We start from the raw sequence: 18959 nt of genomic DNA, 5'->3' as shown, positions 1-18959 counted from the left end.
GTTTGATTAAAATTCGCCAATTTGGGTTTTTTTTTTTTTTACTTAAGAAAATGTTGACGGTTCATGCTTGAATTATTAGATTTATTTTGTGAATACCATTTTTTTAATAAAGTTTATTGGGGAAACGTCACAAAAGGGTATCAAACTATAACGCTTTTTTAATTAAGGGTACCGATGTAGCAAAACGTTCAATTGAGTGTATGAATTTATCAAAACCGTGTAATGTAGGGTATTCCGTCACCCTCCGTTCCAAATCGATGACGGAAGTGAAGTCACATGACTTCCACGTGATTCTTTTAACGTGATCAACCCGTTTTGCCCCTCTCACCCACATGCATCTAAACGCAACCCGTTAAACGTGATCAACCAGTGATTCCATGCACACAGCTGATCCCAGACGGTGAGTTGATCCCCCACGGCGAGGTCCACGTCCCGTTGAGCTAGTTCTTCATGACTTGGATCTTTGTAAGAAACTTGCACTCGCCGAGCTCTTCAAGGATTGGTCTGTTGAGATGCACCATGAAGCTTGGAGCCATAAAGAAAAAGACAGCGGTTTGGGAAACGTGGTATTTGAACTAAGCAACAGAGCAAGCCTCAGTGTTAAGGTTCTTAAATATCACCATCAATATTTCATGAAGGTTCCAAGCAGTGAATGGAGAATACCATTAAATTTTCCAGATAAATGCAAGTTCTAATGACTAAATCAAACATAAGGGTCATTCATGTTTGCCAGCTTCAGTGAATGTTTAGCTTCTTTGTCCCAATTACTCCCATCAGTTTTGAAGACTACCATTATCATGCACTGATCTTACACGCGAGTTGCAAGGCTTCAAGCTGCTTTGACATATCAAATGCAGGATATGCTTCTATCCCCTTACCAAATTCCCTGTCATGTTCTGTATTAGGTGCAGGATATGCTTCCACGGAAGATTTCGTATGCTACCTCCAATGAGTAGTAAAGGAAAGCTCGGCCTCAGTGCGTCCAACTAGTATCGGAAGAAACAAAAGGAAATGAAGCTATACACGCCCATCAAGCAGTTAACAAAAAGATAAGAAAAAAAAAAAACTAAAAGGAAAGGAAAAAGAACCAAGCAAATAATCCCCTGTTTTGGAACATAAAAACAGAGTTGGAACAAAAAATCCTATGTTTTCTCCTAGCCTAGTATTAATTTCTTTCACTCCACCAAGCAGCAAAGGAAGGAAGAGGATTGTCTCTGTTCAACTCTGTTTTTATGTTCCAAAACAGAGGATTTTTTTTTCTTCTTCTCTTTTTGTTAACTGCTTCATGCACCCTTCGTCACCACCGACAAGGGCTTTGAAAGGGGAGACCGGAGATGGAAAGATTGTAAAAATCACCAATTCTAGTTTTATCCGAATCTGGGAAGAATTTGTTAGGAACAAGTTTTCCTTTAAAGTCTAGCTGCATCAACCAAGCTTTAGACTTGCCGCAAAGAAACAAGAATCTAAGCTGGACTTGGCGCTCTGCATAGGCACCACCTTCATGCACGCATATCGTCCACGCCAGTAGCAACGAGTAGGAGTCCATGCCTGTTAAAAAAAAAATAAAAATTTAACGTTAAAAACACTAACAATGAAACTATTGAATGAGCGTGTCTAGGAAGCTCTTTCCATGCAGTGAATGAGCGTGTCTTCCGCGCGGGCCCAGTGCTTGGTCGAAATTCTCGTCGACTAGTGAGGTGTCCTTCTTTGGTGGACGCGACGACCGCGAATCGCTTGCATATGGGATGAGGATGCATGGCCGAGCACCCAGGGATAATGCTCACCGTCATGAAATTTGTGACTTCATGTAATTCACTGAGATTTGGTGTCCTTTGGTTCGTCTAGCTCCCAACAAGGCCAAGAAAATAACAGACGAAGCGGACAACGCCAGCGAAGGAGTGAGGGGCATAATCGGAAGTTTCACTTAAAAAATCACGTGAAACACACGTGTTTTGGGTTCCGTCATCGATTTGGAACAGATGGTGATGGAATACCCTACATTGCACGGTTTTGATAAATTTATACATTCAATTGAACGTTTTGCTACATCAGTACCAATAATTGAAAAAGCACTATAATTTGATACCCTTTTGTGAAGTTTCCCCAAATTTATTTTACTTGTTTGGAACAACTTTTTATTGTAGTTAAAATTGTTAAAGTTATTGCTCTCAAAATCAATAAAAAATAATATCTATAAATATTTTAAAAATTTGATATAAAAAGTTTTTTTTTAAAGTGATAGAGAAAATATTAAAAATAAATTATTTAGCTAAAATTTAAAGAAAATTTGAATAGCTCAGCTCTCAATCTTTATTTGTATTTCAAATTCTCTACTTTATGCGAAAGAAACTGTTAAATCATGATCAATTCTTTTGTACGTGATCTGGGTCTTCGATCTTTCCATTTCATTTTTTTTTTTTTTTTCTTTTTGTTTGAGCTTCTTTTTGTTCCTCACGTCTAACGTCAGTCGTCAAGTTTTCCGCTTGTTTATTTTAAATGACGTGGCCCATTATGAACCTTCGATTGTTTTAAAGGCCTCCCTAGCCGCGAACTTGCTGCTCTCTGGAGAGGATCCGAATCCATCTCTCCCTCCCATAAACCCTAATTTAGAAAAGAAGGGTTTTATACGAAGACCACATTTGTTGACAGCCAAAGCGAGAGTGAATGGCTGAAAGTATGGAAATACCCCCGAAAGAGATTGCACACAATGAAGAAGAGGAAGAGGAACAAAGCTTCGAAGAGCTAGGGTTGGACCCTCGTCTTATACGCGCATTAATAAAGAAGGGGATTGAGAAACCCACTCCAATTCAGCTAGTCGCTATTCCTCTAATATTAGTGAGTTTTTGTTGCATTAATCGCAGCTTCTATGATGTCTAGCTGTTTAACTTTGTCTATGCTCTGTGTGGCTGCTCAGAAAATGTGGGAAATTTTTGAGTTTTTTAGTTAGTGAACTTTTCATTAGTTTATTGATCAAAACTTTAGCTTTATGCTTATCTGAATGCATGACCCCCCATTTGCTTGCTAAGAAAACGGAGAGAAAATAGAAAGTGATGATAATTTTACCTCAAGTTAGTCAGAGTTGTATTGGGCTAAGGGCGGTTGATTTGACTGTGTGCCGGGATCCTAAGTTTTAAGGGGACATTTCGAATTCATTTGATCTTTTAATTATCTTGTAAAGGCCATATCAGAGTCGAAATTTGATTTTGCCTTTTGTTTTGCTCCTTTCTTGGCAACCAAATGGCGGGTCAATTAACATTTTTTATGCTTTGGTTGACTGTTGTACTTCGCCGTGCTTTTAGGAAGGTAAGGATGTTGTTGCCCGTGCGAAGACAGGTTCTGGGAAGACCTTTGCATACCTCCTTCCATTACTTCAGAAGCTGTTTGCTGATTCTGGTTCAAAGAATAAGCTCGCTCCAAGTGCATTCATTCTTGTCCCAACTCGTGAGCTGTGTCAGCAGGTACAATTAAGTATCTCCGGTTTGATTTGTAATGCTTTCACTTCTTGTTTCATCTGTGAATTAAATGTGTCTGTGTATTTCCAGGTTTATACAGAGGTCTCATCTCTCATTGAATTATGTAGAGTTCAATTGAAAGTTGTACAGTTGACGAGCAGTATGCCTGCTTCTGATTTGGTTTGTTCAATCTCTTTTTATTTTTCTTTTTGAGAAAGCATTAAGCACATTTACACTTGCGTATAGATGCACTCCTGTAGATACCTTTCTAGTTATAATGTTTACTTGTAGGCTATGCAATACAGACATGTTTTCACTAACTCTTGTTGGATCCTGAATTTTGGTTGCAGCGGACTGCATTAGCAGGACCTCCTGATATTCTGGTTTCTACACCTGCTTGTATACCAAAATGCTTTTCAGCTGGTGTACTTCAACCAGCATCCATCAATGGCTCACTTGAAATTCTAGTACTTGATGAGGTGAGCATACAATGCTGAATTTGCCATGAAGTTTTATTTCTTGGGCTCTGGCTGAGTTTCACAGCATGTAGATTCTATGCTAACAGCATACTACAAAGAATTATTGCCTAATTTTGTGCGCCTTGAACAACTATTTGCGGCTTAACTGATTTTGTTTGCAGAATATTTGTCTCATTTAGAATGTAAATGGAAAGTTTTTTCCTGCTTATTTAGTAACCAGAACTTGAAAACATCCATTATGTTGTTCTTTCAACTGGTAACATAAAGAGCAGTTGATCAGAACCATTTATGTATGGATATTTTCTTTCTTGACCATTGAGACATAGTTACATAGTATTCTCTTGTGGAGAGATGATTGATTTATTTTTGTTTTCAGGCAGATCTTCTCTTGTCATATGGCTATGAAGATGATATAAAAGCTCTTACAGCTCATATCCCTAGACGTTGTCAATGCCTTCTTATGTCTGCTACATCAAGGTTGGTTTTTTACTGTATACTTGTGCGACTTCAATTTTTGTGCTAATTGAAGGTAGTTTATGATTATCAGAGCACATTGTGCCTTATGTCTATTTTCCTCCATGACCACACATGAATGGTGTTCCATTGAGTTCACTTCAGAGTATATGTGTCCTTTACCTCTTTCTCATACTTAGGTATCCTTCAAGGGTTTGCTGCCCAATATGGTTGTTCTCTATGATATCTTTTTTGTTATTGTGATATTTTGCAGTGGTGATGTTGAGAAATTGAAGAAGCTGATTTTACACAACCCCTTCATTTTGACTTTGCCAGAAGTGGGAGATATTAAGGATGAGATTATCCCGAAAAATGTTCAGCAATTTTGGGTAAGATTTGATATGCCCATTTTAGGAAGCTATGAAAACTGTCATGCCTTTCTGATAATTTTCCTCTGGCAATGGACCAATATTTTCCCACATGGGAATCATATAATTTGTACGAGTCAGTGGCCCTCCTACTTATAAAAAAAAAAAGGAGTTAGTGGCTCTCCTAAGATAAATTTTTATTGCACCGTTGGGCTCATGGCATGGGTCTGGCCATTACCAACATATGTTAGGTTTTACTTCCCTGTTATGGCAAGACAGGATGCTACAAAATCTCTAGCTATATGTCTTGCCATTTTCATAACACAATTAACAAGAGTGTGGGCAAGATTACTTCAGTCAGCCACAACCAACTATTTCTGCATTACAATCCATGCATGAAATTCCATAATGCACATGAATGTATCTGGCCATATCTAGTATGTGGTTGCGTAACTTGTCATTTCACACTTGAGTTGTGAAGTTGTCATTGCTATCGTTGTGTTATTGTTAGTCATTATTCACCTCATTTTTTCAAATGTTATGGTGAATTGCACCTTTAATTTTTCAAATGAAGTATATTTTGTTTGTCTTTTTAAAATATTTTTTATTGTTGTTTGCATCATTGATCTGTATGGATTTCTGTTATGTTCATTAATCGTTTTATTTGTTTGGATAGTGAAGTTATCATCAAGTAATGAGCTTAATGTCATTCTTTCTTATGCTTTTAGATTTCATGCAGTGGCCGTGATAAATTACTTTACATCCTTGCCCTCTTGAAGTTGGAGTTGGTTCAAAAGAAAGTTCTGATATTTACCAATACCATTGACATGGGTTATAGAGTGAAATTATTTCTGGAAAAGGTACACAGAATCCTTTTGATGCATGCACTAAATCACATTTATTCTCTTTTTTTTTTTTTTAAAAAAAAAAAGATCTCTAGGAAATACTTACCTTCTTTTGCATAGGCAGCTGTTTCTCTTTTAAGCTATTATATTTTGTCTTCAAGAGTTGAACCTCCAATACCTACAATCTATTCAGTCTTGGGTAACAATGATTTTATTTTCTATACTATTTTTTTTAACTGTTATACTGTCTAAAAGGCTGTTGCTCACTTCATTTTGTTTGCTGCACTTTTTTAACCAACCACCCCACCCCCCCCCCCCCCCCCCCCCCTCCAAAAAAAAAAAATCATTTTAGAAGAAAGAAGTTGACTGGTTTTTCTTCTCCTTTAAGTAGAACCACTAAAACTTACATGTTATGTGTTAGTTATCAGCAATATTCTTTGTTTCATTTCTTGTTTCATAAAAAAATGAAACAAAGAATATTGCTGATACTAACACATAACGTGTAAGTTTCACTTCTTACTTATCAAAAAAAATTCTTTGTTTCATTTGTTTCCTTCCACAACTGATTTTTTTTATTTTTTTTTTATTTTTGGATGCAGTTTGGAATTAAGTCTGCTGTTTTAAATGCTGAGTTGCCACAGAATTCTCGCCTCCATATTCTTGAGGTCTGCTTTAATACTCAATACTGAAAGCTTGTAACAATCTTTTTCCCTAAATTTAATTATGGTAGATTAGCTGCTAGCCTATCATTTTAAGAATGATACTTTACATTGTCCTCATTGATGGGTTTTATGACTATGTCATTACCTACCAGTACTCTAATATTGCTGGAATTGTCATCAGGAATTCAATGCTGGGCTCTTCGATTATTTAATTGCAACTGATGACAGCCAAACAAAAGAGAAGGAAAAAGCCGATTTGGAAAGTAATGCTGAACCAAGAAAGTCTAGAAAGCACGCCAAGCAAAAACTAGACTCTGAATTTGGAGTAGTGAGGGGTATTGATTTCAAAAATGTACACACGGTATGTGAATGATGGTTTGCTTCTATGCACGTGTACGAACTCTTGGAATTTTGTTGCTATTGGCTTTTTTGTTATTTGAATTGGACTTGGTAGTTTATGGGATTTCAAACCTGCTAACTTGATGTTCTCTTGTAACAATTCAAGCTGAGTTTTATATATATGTGTGTGTGCGTGTGCGTGTGCGTGTGTATGAAATATATGAATTTGTGTGTTTGTGGGTGGATGTAAGTAAGAAAATCATATGATCACATTCTTTGATTAACAAGTTATAGTAAGTTTCATTTTCACACGAGTTAATTTTTACACTGGAATGATGAGACCATATATTTGTTTAAATTGGAGTTCAAATCATACGAAATCTTACTGTCCCTATTAAGCATCATGAAATGCCAAAGGCTTTTTGATCCAAACTTATGGCTGTTGCCACCAATCCCAAAATCACATAACTATATGTGTCCTCCTTTATAATTTGAGGACATATGGTTGATTAATTCAATCACCTAGGCTTGAGAGTGGATGTTGTTATGAACATCGAGGATAAATATAAGAAGCACCGCGTTTCATGCATTTTTCCTTGTTTCCATGGTTATGGTGCTTCTTGTTTCTTATTCTGCTTAAGGATGAATCGAGTTCTTAGAGTATGAGCGGAGGTTGGTGTTCTAAGGAGGTAGAGGGACCCTTTGGAGTTGGAGTGTGGAAACATATTAGGAGGGTGTGGGGGGTTTTTTTTTTTTTCTCAATATTTGGCAGATATGAAGTATGAAACTAAGATTTAGGTTATGGCATGATTTATGGTGTGGGGATCAACCATTGAAGGAATCTTTTATGGAGTTGTTTCGTATTGCCTGTTGTAAGGAGGGGAGGCATGGATTGTGGATGATATACGGTTTTCTAATGGTAATCTTCAGTGGAATTTATCTTTTATAAGATTTGTACAGGAGTGGGAGGTCGATTTGGTGATTACATTTTTTGATTTGTTGTATTTCCTTAGATTGAGACAAGATGGCGAGGATCGTATTTGGTGGATCCCTTCAAAGAGGAGGAAGTTTGAAGTAAGGTCGTTTTTTCAAGAGTTATGTAGTTTGGGGGGTTCATCTTTTCCTTGGAAGAGTATTTGGAGAGTCACTGTTCCATTGAGAGTGAGTTTCTTTGTGTGGACTGTGGCTCTTGGAAAGATTCTGACTTTGGATAACCTAAGGAAGAGAAAAGTAATAGTGGTTGACTGGTGTTGCATGTGTAAAAAGAGCGAGGAATTCATGGATTATCTTTTTCTCCATTGTGAAGTGATAAGAGAATTATGGAATCTGATTTTTAGGCTTTTTGGAGTAGAATGGGTCATGCTTAGAAGAGTGATAGAGATTGTTGGCGTGGCAGTTGGGAAGGTGTTCGGTTTTTGCCACTTGGAGGATGTCCCTTTTGTGCTTAATGTGGAGCATATGGAGAGTGGAATGAAAGATGTCTTGAAGATCGTGAGAATTTGATGGAAGAGCTGAAGAACATCTTAGTCAAATCACTTTACATATGGACAGGGGCGTATAATATCTCACATTTTATTAACTCTTCTGAAAATTTGTGGATTTCTGTTCTTTTAATCATTATGGGTGTTATGTCTTGTATACATCATGTGTATTAGGGTTGCGCTCCAATCTGCTTATTAATGTCATGCATTACTTATTTTTAAAAAAGTTCTTATTGTACCCTGTTATGATTTACTTGGGAAATGTTGTGTCTGGTTAGTTTGCCATTCTTTTTGAAGGGTGAATTAGGATGCCATTTAACAACACTGGCACTGCCTTTTTTTTTTCTCTCTCCTTTTAACAGGTTATAAATTTTGAGATGCCTCAAAGCGCTGCTGGATATGTACATCGAATTGGACGCACCGGAAGAGCACACAATGCTGGTGCTTCTATCTCTCTTGTGAGTTCTTATTCAAACAATTAAAATTAATCGTGTAGGACAATCCAAGCAAAATTGCAGTTTCTCCTTTTATGGTAGGGACTGATAACTCTAAAACTTAGACCCATCCTCCCCCCACCCCCCTTCCCCCCCATGGTGTTCTAGCTTGGATGATGGTAATGATATAGAGGATGATGACTGGATTATAATCTCTTTCATAGTAACTTTTCCTCTGCTTTCTGCAGTTCTAATACGTTTTCATTTTACAGGTTTCTTCAGATGAGATGGAAGTTTTTGAAGAAGTAAAATCTTTTTTAGGGGATGATGAAAACAAGGACTCAAACCTAATTACCCCATTTTCTTTACTCTCTAAGAATGCAGTGGAATCTTTACGATACAGAGCTGAGGTAATTGTTAATTCTTTATCTTTCTCACTGATAACTTTATTTTTTTAACTTGGCTATCCTGTGATCGATGACAGTCTTGCAATTACCTTAATCTGTTTTTTTTTTTTGGTAGAATATAATCTTCCAGCTTTGACATGCTGATAATTTTATAGCTCCCAACTTCAACTTCGAAATGTTCTCCCAATGTCATCGACCCCCAAAAATAGAAAGAAACAAACACACACACACAAAGAAGAGAGAAGATTGTGAGAATTTGACAGCAATATTTTTTTCTAGTGAAAGGGACAAAGGATATACTCTTTGTCAATGGTTGTTGCTCATTATGCACAAATGAAAATCAAGCTGCTAGTTCTTTTCTTGGGCTATCATGCACAGTTTTTCCTCTTCTTCTTCTTTATTTTCAATATTTGTTCCTTTACCAAGCACATCAAAACAACCAAGCACGGTTTTCCCCTTGTACCTTTCTTTCTATCTTCTTCTTCTTCTTCTTCTTTTTTTTTTTTTTTGGGTTTAGATATAGTGCCAATGTGCCATGGATCATTTCATGTTCTCTACTCCTTTGGGAGGAAGTACATAGAAATCTTGCTGTACATGACTCTTGTAGAAGTTTCTCTTTTTCTAAAATTCCTTATCCAATGGGTGGTAGTTGAGTTATGAGCTTCAAATTTGGGTAAAAATGGTTGCTAAAGAAAAACACAAATGATTAATTGGAAATCATGACTTTTACAGGATGTTGCGAAGAGTGTGACAAAAGTTGCGGTTAGAGAGTCACGAGCTCAAGATTTGAGGAATGAAATTCTCAACTCTGAAAAGTGAGTATATACGAAATATTGCTTTTCTGGAGATTAATTAGGAGCTCCTTTTAAACCAAATATTTTGCTAAATAGATCTATGACTAGTAAAAATAGTCAAATCTAGTCTTCTGACTTTCCTAAGGCTTGTATTTAGCGTCTGACTTCTGTCTTTGTTCTTCATATATTTCTAGTTTTGGTTATGGCGCACTAGTTTACTTGTATTGAGTAGTCACTCTATTGATTAAGCTTTCCAGCCTTGTCTTAATTGTGTGTTACTTCACGTATGTATGATTCCGCTGGTCTTTCTGATGATCTGCCTCTGTCTGTCTAGGTTGAAAGCTCATTTTGAAGTTAACCCAAGGGACTTAGGTAATGAATTTTATTGGTTGGATGTCTGCATTCTTATTTCTATATTTCCTGTTTGCTGCATGCCTAAGTTTCAAGAGTTGAACTCATATTTTGAGCAGATCTATTGAAACATGACAAAGTTCTCAGCAAGAAGCCCCCTCCTCCTCACCTACGTGATGTGCCCGACTACCTTTTGGACCCAACAACTCAAGAAGCCAGCAAATTTGTTAAGCTTGCTGGGGCTGCAATGGGAAATACCAACTCTTCTCGCCGCGGGGGATCTAAGAGAAAATTAAAGAAAAATAAAGACCCTCTCAAGACATTCTCTGCCGAGGTATTCTTGCTTCTTTTACTTCATTCCTTGGATGATGCTAGGTTTTGCCAATTTTCATGCTAGTGATATTGACAGTGCTTCTAAGAAATCAAGGATGAGATATTGCCAACATCTGTTTTTTTCTTCTTCTTCTTTTGTAAAGCTGGCTATGGGCCGTATGGAAACTTATGGATTTGAATTGATTCAGTCTCAGGCACCAAAAAGAGCTCGCAATGGTGGGATAAAGAGAGAGGACAAAGATGGTGATAACAGCCATAAACACAAAAAGAGAAAATCTATCTGATTTAATAGTTTTAGCTGTAAATCCCTGTAACCTGGGGTTGGCAATAAAAGCCCCCACAGTTTTGTATTAAATTTGAGTTCCCCTTCAAATGGCTCTATATCCGGATAGACATTGTCAAAATTTCCTCATAGAATTCTATTTTCATTGGGTCTGGCTCTTACTGATTTGAATGGTCTATAGTTACAATTACTCGTCAAATAATACCGAAACCTTGCATAATTAGGATCATGCTTATGCTTGGATAAACAATAGACTCCTTAGTAAGATGTTCAAACTTGGTTTGTTCATTTAGTTGCCAAGCTTACGTTTAGCTGAGTTTGATTTCATATTCAATCTTAATTCATCAATTTCTCAAAACCCTTTGAGTTTGTTTACCCATTTTGTTGAGTGGTTTGAGTAAAATAGCTTAACACAATATCTATTTAAGAAACCTAGATTTCTATCTATATTCTAGAATTTTACAAAATTATTCATTTAGACTTGATTAATAATAATAATAATAATAATTTTTATAGAACATGAAATACAAAATTGCAATGTGAAAAAACCCTCATATGTCCTTTCATTATAATGTAGATGTAAGACGCGTGTCCAATTCTTGATCTAACGAATACTCTTTTTGCCAAATAAAATGGATTGGGTTAGGCTAACTGGACGTGTATTCTTGGGCTTTTTCAACTCTATAGCCTGGAGTTGAATGAAAATGTATTGACTTTTCTGAGTCCCCAATTTTTCCCAACCAAAACGAAGGAACAGGCAGTGAAAAAAGAAAACAAAATCCGACCTGCCGGATTCGAACCAGCGACCTAAGGATTTTCTGCTAGGCGACACCACTACAGTCCTCCGCTCTACCAACTGAGCTAAGGTCGGTTTGCTATAAACTTCTCCAAACTAAATATATACTCAAATATAAATTGATTTCTCTGTTATAAAAATGGTATCCCAGCATCTTTATGACCAGTTCTTTTTTTTTTTTTTTGTTTTATTGAAAATCTTTATGACCAGTTCACTAGTTTCTTTCAATGGACAATGGAGATCACTTTGTAAAAGAGTATCAATCTCTTAGAGGCATCAAATGTAATAAAGTGTGAGAACATATAGGATTGGAACACGTGTTCTATGGCATAACATAAGGAACACATGTTTCAATTATAACGAGTCAAATTTTAACTAAAAGTAGATAGAAGCCGAATTCAAGATAATTAGAGTGTTTATTCATTAGCAACTAGTTTTATGAATTATAATATAACAAAAAAGAAACACAATACAATAAATCCCCGAACATTTCCAAAAATCTTTCAAGTATTTTTTATTTTTATTTTTATTGTAGTCAAGACTCAAAGAAATTTATCATTACGCAAACGACATTAACATTTGCCGATCAGACAAAATAACAACACAAAATAGTACAAAGTATTAAATGACACAAGTCCCCACTTCAGCCGCTTTCTGATACTCAAAAAACAGCTTGATACTCTTAATTAATTAGCTTGGCTTAAAGTTAACCAATGTATCTCACACTGATGACAATACGATCAGAATCTAATGCAATAGAGACTATGATATTGAAATAGAGTAATCTTATGTGAGAGTTAAGCGTGTCTTACCTAATTAAGTAGAAGCTCGAACAATTCAAATAGATAGGGTTCAAGCTACTTAAAACACATATAAACAAGTGAAATTTCTCCATGCTCTCGTATAAATTGCCTTATTGCAATTGCAATGCAATAGGACCGCCAATTCCACGGATTGGGGATTGGTGACAAATAATCATGGGGTGGTCACCCCTAATAAAAACATAATAAATCTCATTTAAAAATCACTTGGTCAAAGACCACGCCTTATTTAATTATATTAATTTTTACCTAACTATTTCACATAAACTTCTTCTTGTGGTCAATATTAAAGACCTTAATTGGAGGGCATTAACCTAAAAGACAACCCTTTATTCTCTCTTAATCAAATTTCTTAACAATAATAAAAAGAAGAAGCCCAAAAGACAATAATCAAGTCAGGTCGTCATTACCCCCACTGCCATTTCCAAATGCTCCAAATCTCCTACAAAAGCATCCAAACCCACATTCCCTCCTTAAATCATCCAAACCCACGTTCACATCGACTTCACCACCGCATTCTCTATAAAACCCCATTCCCTCCAACGATCCCTCTCGTCCTGTGTAATAAATCCACACCATCAAGCCCCATAGCGCCCAGAAGAACCAAAACAAGAGCCAGCATTCCCAGAGAGGTAGAGGGAAAAGGAGAGCTTTTGATCCCAGCCCATTGTTCTTCTTCTTCTTCTTCTTCTTGGTTCCATTGTTCCGTTTTGAGGAAGAAAATGGTTGTGGTCGATCAGCACGTTCTCTGGACCTTCTTTGCCTCGCTTCTCGGGTTCCTTCTTCTCTACACTCTCCGTCGCAATAGCAATACCCACGGCGATAAAAGAACGACAAAGAAGAAGAATTTCCCAGAAGAATGCGCGAAAGAGAGCTCCGCCGACGGAGAATGCCGTCCCGTTAACGTCTCCGGCACCGACGTCATCATCGTCGGCGCCGGTGTCGCCGGTTCCGCCCTCGCTTACTCCCTCGGCAAGGTAAAGTTTTATTTTCAAAAAGAAATCTTACATTTGATATTTTTAAGTCGAATTCTTTTGTGATTATGGTAACTTTGATGTTGATTTTCCAGCTTGGACTTATATAGGAATTAGAGAATTCTGGGAAGCATATATTTGTCTTGGCTGTTATAGAAACTTTTTTCAATGAATTTTGTTAACGTTTTAATTTCTGGTTTTATTGGTACTACTTAAGAGTCTGTAACGTACTGTCGGCCCCTGATCAAATTCATGAATTTGGCATCATGGGATGGTGGGAATTTTTTTTCCCTCTATATAATGATTGCGTTGTTATACTTTATTGGGGAATCTGTTATGAATTTCGGGAGTGGTGGATGTTTGTGGAAGTAGATGATGCAAGTGCAAAGAGTATGGGAGAAGTTTGTTTAACGGTTTAATCAAATGGGGTTGCATTGAAAACAATATATTAAATGGGGTGGTAGGGTTGACTGAATGGTAAAATTAACTAAGGAAGTTACAGCCACCTAATAGGTGTTTTAAGATGTATTAATAGTAGAGTTTTGGGTCAATTTTGTGGACTTGCACACATATTATGTGTGAAAGGCAGGTTGTTCTTAATGAATGATTTACTGGCATGAGCAGAATTAGCCCCATATAATTTGTTAAACAAATCTTGTTACAAGATTTTGTGTTTTACCTCACCTACTTGACATGCAATTTTTGAACGACTATTTAACTTGAAGTTCTTGGTTATTTCCTTTTTCAAGTCGGAACTTATTTGTTCTGCAACTAATTGCAGGATGGAAGACGGGTTCGTGTGATAGAAAGAGACTTGACAGAGCCAGACCGAATTGTTGGTGAACTTCTCCAGCCTGGGGGATACCTGAAATTAATTGAGTTGGGCCTTGAAGGTATGCATGGAAGATAACCTTCTTATTGTAATTTACAGCAACCTTCAAGTACAACAAAAGTTTTAAGCATAATTTCAGAACATTGTTTTGAACTAACTTTTGTTCCAAAAAGAATTAGTTGGATTTGGTATCATGAGTACTAAGACTTGGGTTTTGGTTATGAATTTTGAAACATGTGCTTTGATATCAGATTGCGTGGAGGAAATTGATGCTCAGCACGTGCTTGGATACGCTCTCTTCAAGGACGGAAAGAATACTAGACTGTCTTATCCCTTGGAAAAATTTAATTCCGATGTGGCTGGGAGGAGCTTCCACAATGGGCGTTTTATCCAAAGGATGAGAGAAAAAGCTGCTACTCTTCCAAGGTATTCCTTCTTGCTTTCTTCCTTTTGGTGTAGCATAGTAAAGTTTGATGCTATCATCACTCCACAATGCTCCTACACTGTAGCTTGTTAAAACTCGGCATTGTCCTGCACTCCTGGTGGATGTTTCATTTTTCTTGAATTCATTTTGAGGTTTTACAATGTACTCAAGACATCCTTCTTCTCTTCCTTTTTTTTTTTTTTTTTTTTTTGTGCTCCTTTTCGTGTTCAATCATCTTTTCAGTGTGCAATTGGAGCAAGGTACAGTAACATCCCTGCTTGAAGAAAATGGGACTGTTAGAGGGGTTCAGTACAAATCCAAGGATGGCCAAGAACATAAAGCTTATGCTCCTCTTACAATTGTGTGTGATGGTTGCTTCTCAAATCTGCGCCGCACTCTTTGCAACCCGAAGGTGAAGCTACCATCTACTATCTAATAATAGTGTTTTGCTTGGTGTCGTTAAAATTGAATTGGAAAATGACTGCTGGTTATATAGACTTTTATAATGTATAACTGTTAAAATCCGGGTCTAGAGAACAATAATGTCTGTTTGCATATACATCTACTTCTTGCAGTTTGGCATTTGCATTCTTTCTCCGGTCTACTGAGACTGACTTATGGTAAAATACTATTTTTTAACAGGTAGATGTTCCCTCGTGTTTTGTGGGTTTAGTCTTAGAAAACTGTCAACTTCCATTTGCAAATCATGGACATGTCATTTTAGCAGACCCTTCACCCATCTTGTTTTACCAAATCAGTAGTACAGAAGTTCGCTGTTTGGTTGATGTACCTGGTCAGAAATTACCTTCTGTTGCTAATGGTGAAATGGCCAACTATTTGAAGACAGTGGTGGCTCCACAGGTATCTATTCCTTTTGCTAATGGCTCCACAGTGAAAGTACTTCTATATTATTTATTTTTCATCCTTGTTTCACTTGGGATTCAACACGAACATGCATTCCCTGTAACTTGGATTAATCAAGAGAATTTCTGTTGCAGATTCCCCCTGAGCTTCATGATGCCTTCATATCTGCAGTTGATAAAGGAAGTATTAGAACTATGCCAAATAGAAGCATGCCAGCAGATCCACATCCTACTCCTGGAGCCGTCTTAATGGGTGATGCATTCAACATGCGTCATCCTTTAACTGGTGGTGGGATGACTGTGGCACTATCTGATATTGTTGTACTTCGAGATCTTCTGAAGCCACTGCGTGACCTGAATGACGCACCTTCATTGTCCAAATATCTTGAATCCTTTTACACCTTGCGCAAGGTAAGCTTTCTAGAACCAAAAGTATCATGATGAAATGTATACAGTGTGGGCATTGGTTGCTGATTGTATGTGGTGCAAATAGAATTGGATGGAAAAGTGGCAGTGATCATCACTAGAAGAAAGGGCAGTTTCCGTTGTTTGTCTAGAACCCAAAATTAAAATTGCATCATGAATAATATTAAAAATCTTATGCTGAATTCTTTTTGGAACATGTGATTAAGGAATTGCTTTGATCTGTGATCCTGTTTGGCTCAAAAACTGTTGGAAGACAAGGAACCTTTTATGTCCAAAGGATGTTATTTTTCACATTGTATAACTTATTGTATGATATGAATGTTATTGCAGCCGGTGGCATCAACAATAAATACTCTGGCTGGTGCCCTCTATAAGGTGTTTTCTGCTTCACCTGATCAGGCAAGGAAGGAGCTGCGACAAGCATGCTTTGACTATTTAAGCCTTGGAGGCTCATTTTCAACAGGACCGGTGGCTTTACTCTCTGGTCTGAACCCTCGTCCATTAAGTTTAGTTCTCCACTTCTTTGCTGTGGCAATATATGGGGTTGGTCGTCTGCTACTACCATTTCCTTCGCCTAAACGCATGTGGATTGGAGCACGATTGATTTCGGTGTGCAGTTTCTATCCTTTTTTTTGGTTGATTGTTGTAGATACCTTGTCATGCAGATAGTTTTTCTTCTCTTTTTTCGTACCCTTTTAATGTCCATGGATATGAATTAAAAGTAGACTACCCTATGGGCTTTATGGTCATAATTTTCTGAGTCTCAGACCATGAACGACTCATAATACTGCCAATGCGTTCGCCGTTCAGTGCTGAATTTAGCCAGTCATGAGATTGCATTTCTTCTCCAAGCTGTTTTACATCAACAGCCATTTCATACTTTCAACTCAAATTTTATGCTCTTTTTAATTCTTTCATCCATTTTTTCTTTATATTGTTAGCCCTGACCATACTAAGCACAGTGATGAAATGTGAAACCACAATAGCTTCACTTTTTACTAGCGTGAATAGTCTCTTACTTTGAACTATTAATGTGTTGGGACTTCGATCAAATGAACTGTTCGTAAAACCACTTGTTTTTGGTGCCATTTTGCAAGTACTGTTGTTTTCTGTGACACAAGTTTCTTTTTTCACTCCAAAATAAGCGAGAAATGTTCTCGGAATCTCAAGTGCCTGTGATGTTGATATAAGGGAAAACAAGAATATCTATGTAGAAAATTTCTTCTATAATTCCTATTGAACAACTTTGTCTTCTGCAGAGTGCGTCAGGTATAATATTTCCCATCATCAAGGCAGAAGGAGTGAGGCAGATGTTCCTCCCTGCAACCGTTCCGGCATACTACAGGGCTAGAGCTCCTCCCGTTGAGGATATAGCCAGCAAAGACCAAGTAGCTTGAGGCTTCCACAGAGGACGTTATACAATTACATTATTCCTTGATACCGCTACAAAGTGTATTTGTCATATTCTGTCACAACTTAGAACTCAAAATTGTGTATTTCTCCAAGCTTAATAGGAATCCATTTTGAATGAAAAAAGAGTATTGAATCTTTAAGTTTGGTGCGTTTAATTTGAACTGAACTCGAGTATATTACCATTTACCGAGTTAAATAATCCGTTCAAACTCTATTTTTTTTATTATTTAAAGGGATAAATATAAAATCAATCTATGTGGTTGATTTAAATTATAAATCACTCCTTACAATATAAAAAATAAATCAAAAATTCTCGGAATAGTTTAAAATAACAATTTAGTTTTTACAGTTGAATTTCGTCAAAACATTTGACGAATTTTATTAGCGTGTTGCATTAGTACCAATAAAATAATGACACATGTCATTCTTAATAATTAAAAAAATATATTAATATATTAAAAATATAATTATATAAAACTAAAAAAATTCGAAACTTAAAAAATTATTATGATATGTGTTACGCTTAATTGCGGGTTTTGAAATTACAAACCGAAACGCAAACGTAAAGTCGGACAAATAACATGCACTTCTAGAGATATGGAGAAAATGAAGCTCTGGTTTGGGACACGTCGTTTTTACTGTACAGCTCATAACCACGTGGTCGGCAACAAGTGGTCAAAACATCTTTCTCCCTTCTGCCTCCGCTATGATAGCACGTATGGTTCCAATTAATACACGGAGTAATGCTTGTTGTACACAGTGCACTCTTTGTGTATTTTTTTGCTTTTTTAAATGAATACAAAACAAAAGAGTTGTATACAAGTTACAACAAAAGCATTACTAATACACGTCTTTTACGAAATCTGATCAAGAAATTGCCACGTGTTGCAGGATTTGTAAGGTTCCCCATTGAAAGGGGTAGACCACTTTTTATGGATATATGACAGGTTGCTTCATGATTCATCACCTTAATTAGTTCTCCAATTAATACACGTCTTTTACGAAATCTGATCAAGAAATTGCCACGTATCGAAGGATTTGCAAGGATCCCCATCGAAGGGGTAAACCACTTTTTATGATCATAATTTACTTTACATCAATTCTATATATAGGGTATGAAATTTATTCATGTAAATTTCATATATGTAGATTTCATATATATGAGTTTCATGTCCAATGTATCTTAATGTAAGATAATATATATATATATATATTTGACAAAAAAAAAAAAAAAAAAAAAAGCACATAAATTGATGGATTATTGCCTCCAGTTTCAACGTCAAATCCTGCAACTAATGTTCCTAGCCTTATATGTTGGAACCCGATTTGACCGTGAGAGGAGCCTATTCCTTAAAATGGAAAGGCAAAATTAGCCCTCCTTTTCAAGGAATCAGCACAAGCAAATTGCTCCGACAGGAAAGCTCCTGTTTAAAAGAGACCCCTCTCATGGTCCCTACGATTTATTTCTACGCAGGAAATTATAAAAATTACAAATCGTTATTTGTAACAATACCGAAAGGTTGGGTTTAAGTTGAGAAAGACAAATTATTATCTCCGGATTCTGCATCCTTTGGTGCATGCGTCCAAATATAAAATTGGATTAAGGAATTGTCATAGACTCATAGGACTAAGACAACTAACTACCCAAGTTGTGCCCCATCAACCTTAGCGTAATTAGGCTGCAGTTAACATTTGACAACGTAGGCCCAAAAGCTGGTAACAGTTGCCA

The 18959-nt window shown here is 36.7% G+C and overlaps 2 protein-coding genes and 1 non-coding gene across 3 annotated transcripts; 2 read left to right on the top strand and 1 right to left on the bottom strand.

The window, feature by feature from the left end:
* Positions 1-2555: 2555 nt before the first annotated feature.
* On the top strand, positions 2556-10848 carry LOC133851616 (DEAD-box ATP-dependent RNA helicase 16). Its single transcript, XM_062288109.1, has 15 exons — positions 2556-2835; positions 3300-3458; positions 3543-3632; positions 3803-3931; positions 4308-4408; positions 4659-4773; positions 5481-5612; positions 6197-6262; positions 6441-6620; positions 8442-8537; positions 8786-8923; positions 9653-9735; positions 10049-10086; positions 10185-10399; positions 10587-10848. Exons 1-15 carry the CDS (start codon positions 2665-2667, stop codon positions 10680-10682), a joined length of 1809 nt encoding a protein of 602 aa, XP_062144093.1. The 5' UTR covers positions 2556-2664; the 3' UTR covers positions 10683-10848.
* A 612-nt stretch (positions 10849-11460) lies between these two features.
* On the bottom strand, positions 11461-11552 carry TRNAY-GUA (transfer RNA tyrosine (anticodon GUA)). Its single transcript is given in 2 exon segments — positions 11461-11496; positions 11516-11552. It is a non-coding gene; the product is annotated as a tRNA-Tyr (tRNA).
* Positions 11553-12690: 1138 nt separating this feature from the next.
* LOC133852764 (squalene epoxidase 3-like) lies at positions 12691-17370 on the top strand. Its single transcript, XM_062289511.1, has 8 exons — positions 12691-13275; positions 14054-14165; positions 14356-14530; positions 14772-14940; positions 15171-15389; positions 15527-15802; positions 16148-16426; positions 17077-17370. Exons 1-8 carry the CDS (start codon positions 12727-12729, stop codon positions 17212-17214), a joined length of 1917 nt encoding a protein of 638 aa, XP_062145495.1. The 5' UTR covers positions 12691-12726; the 3' UTR covers positions 17215-17370.
* Positions 17371-18959: the final 1589 nt, after the last annotated feature.

This window comes from Alnus glutinosa, chromosome 12, assembly GCF_958979055.1.
Source record: "Alnus glutinosa chromosome 12, dhAlnGlut1.1, whole genome shotgun sequence".
NCBI classification, from domain to species: Eukaryota; Viridiplantae; Streptophyta; class Magnoliopsida; order Fagales; family Betulaceae; genus Alnus; species Alnus glutinosa.
Note: the sequence above shows the minus strand (reverse complement) of the source record. Positions and strands in the feature narration are given on the sequence as shown.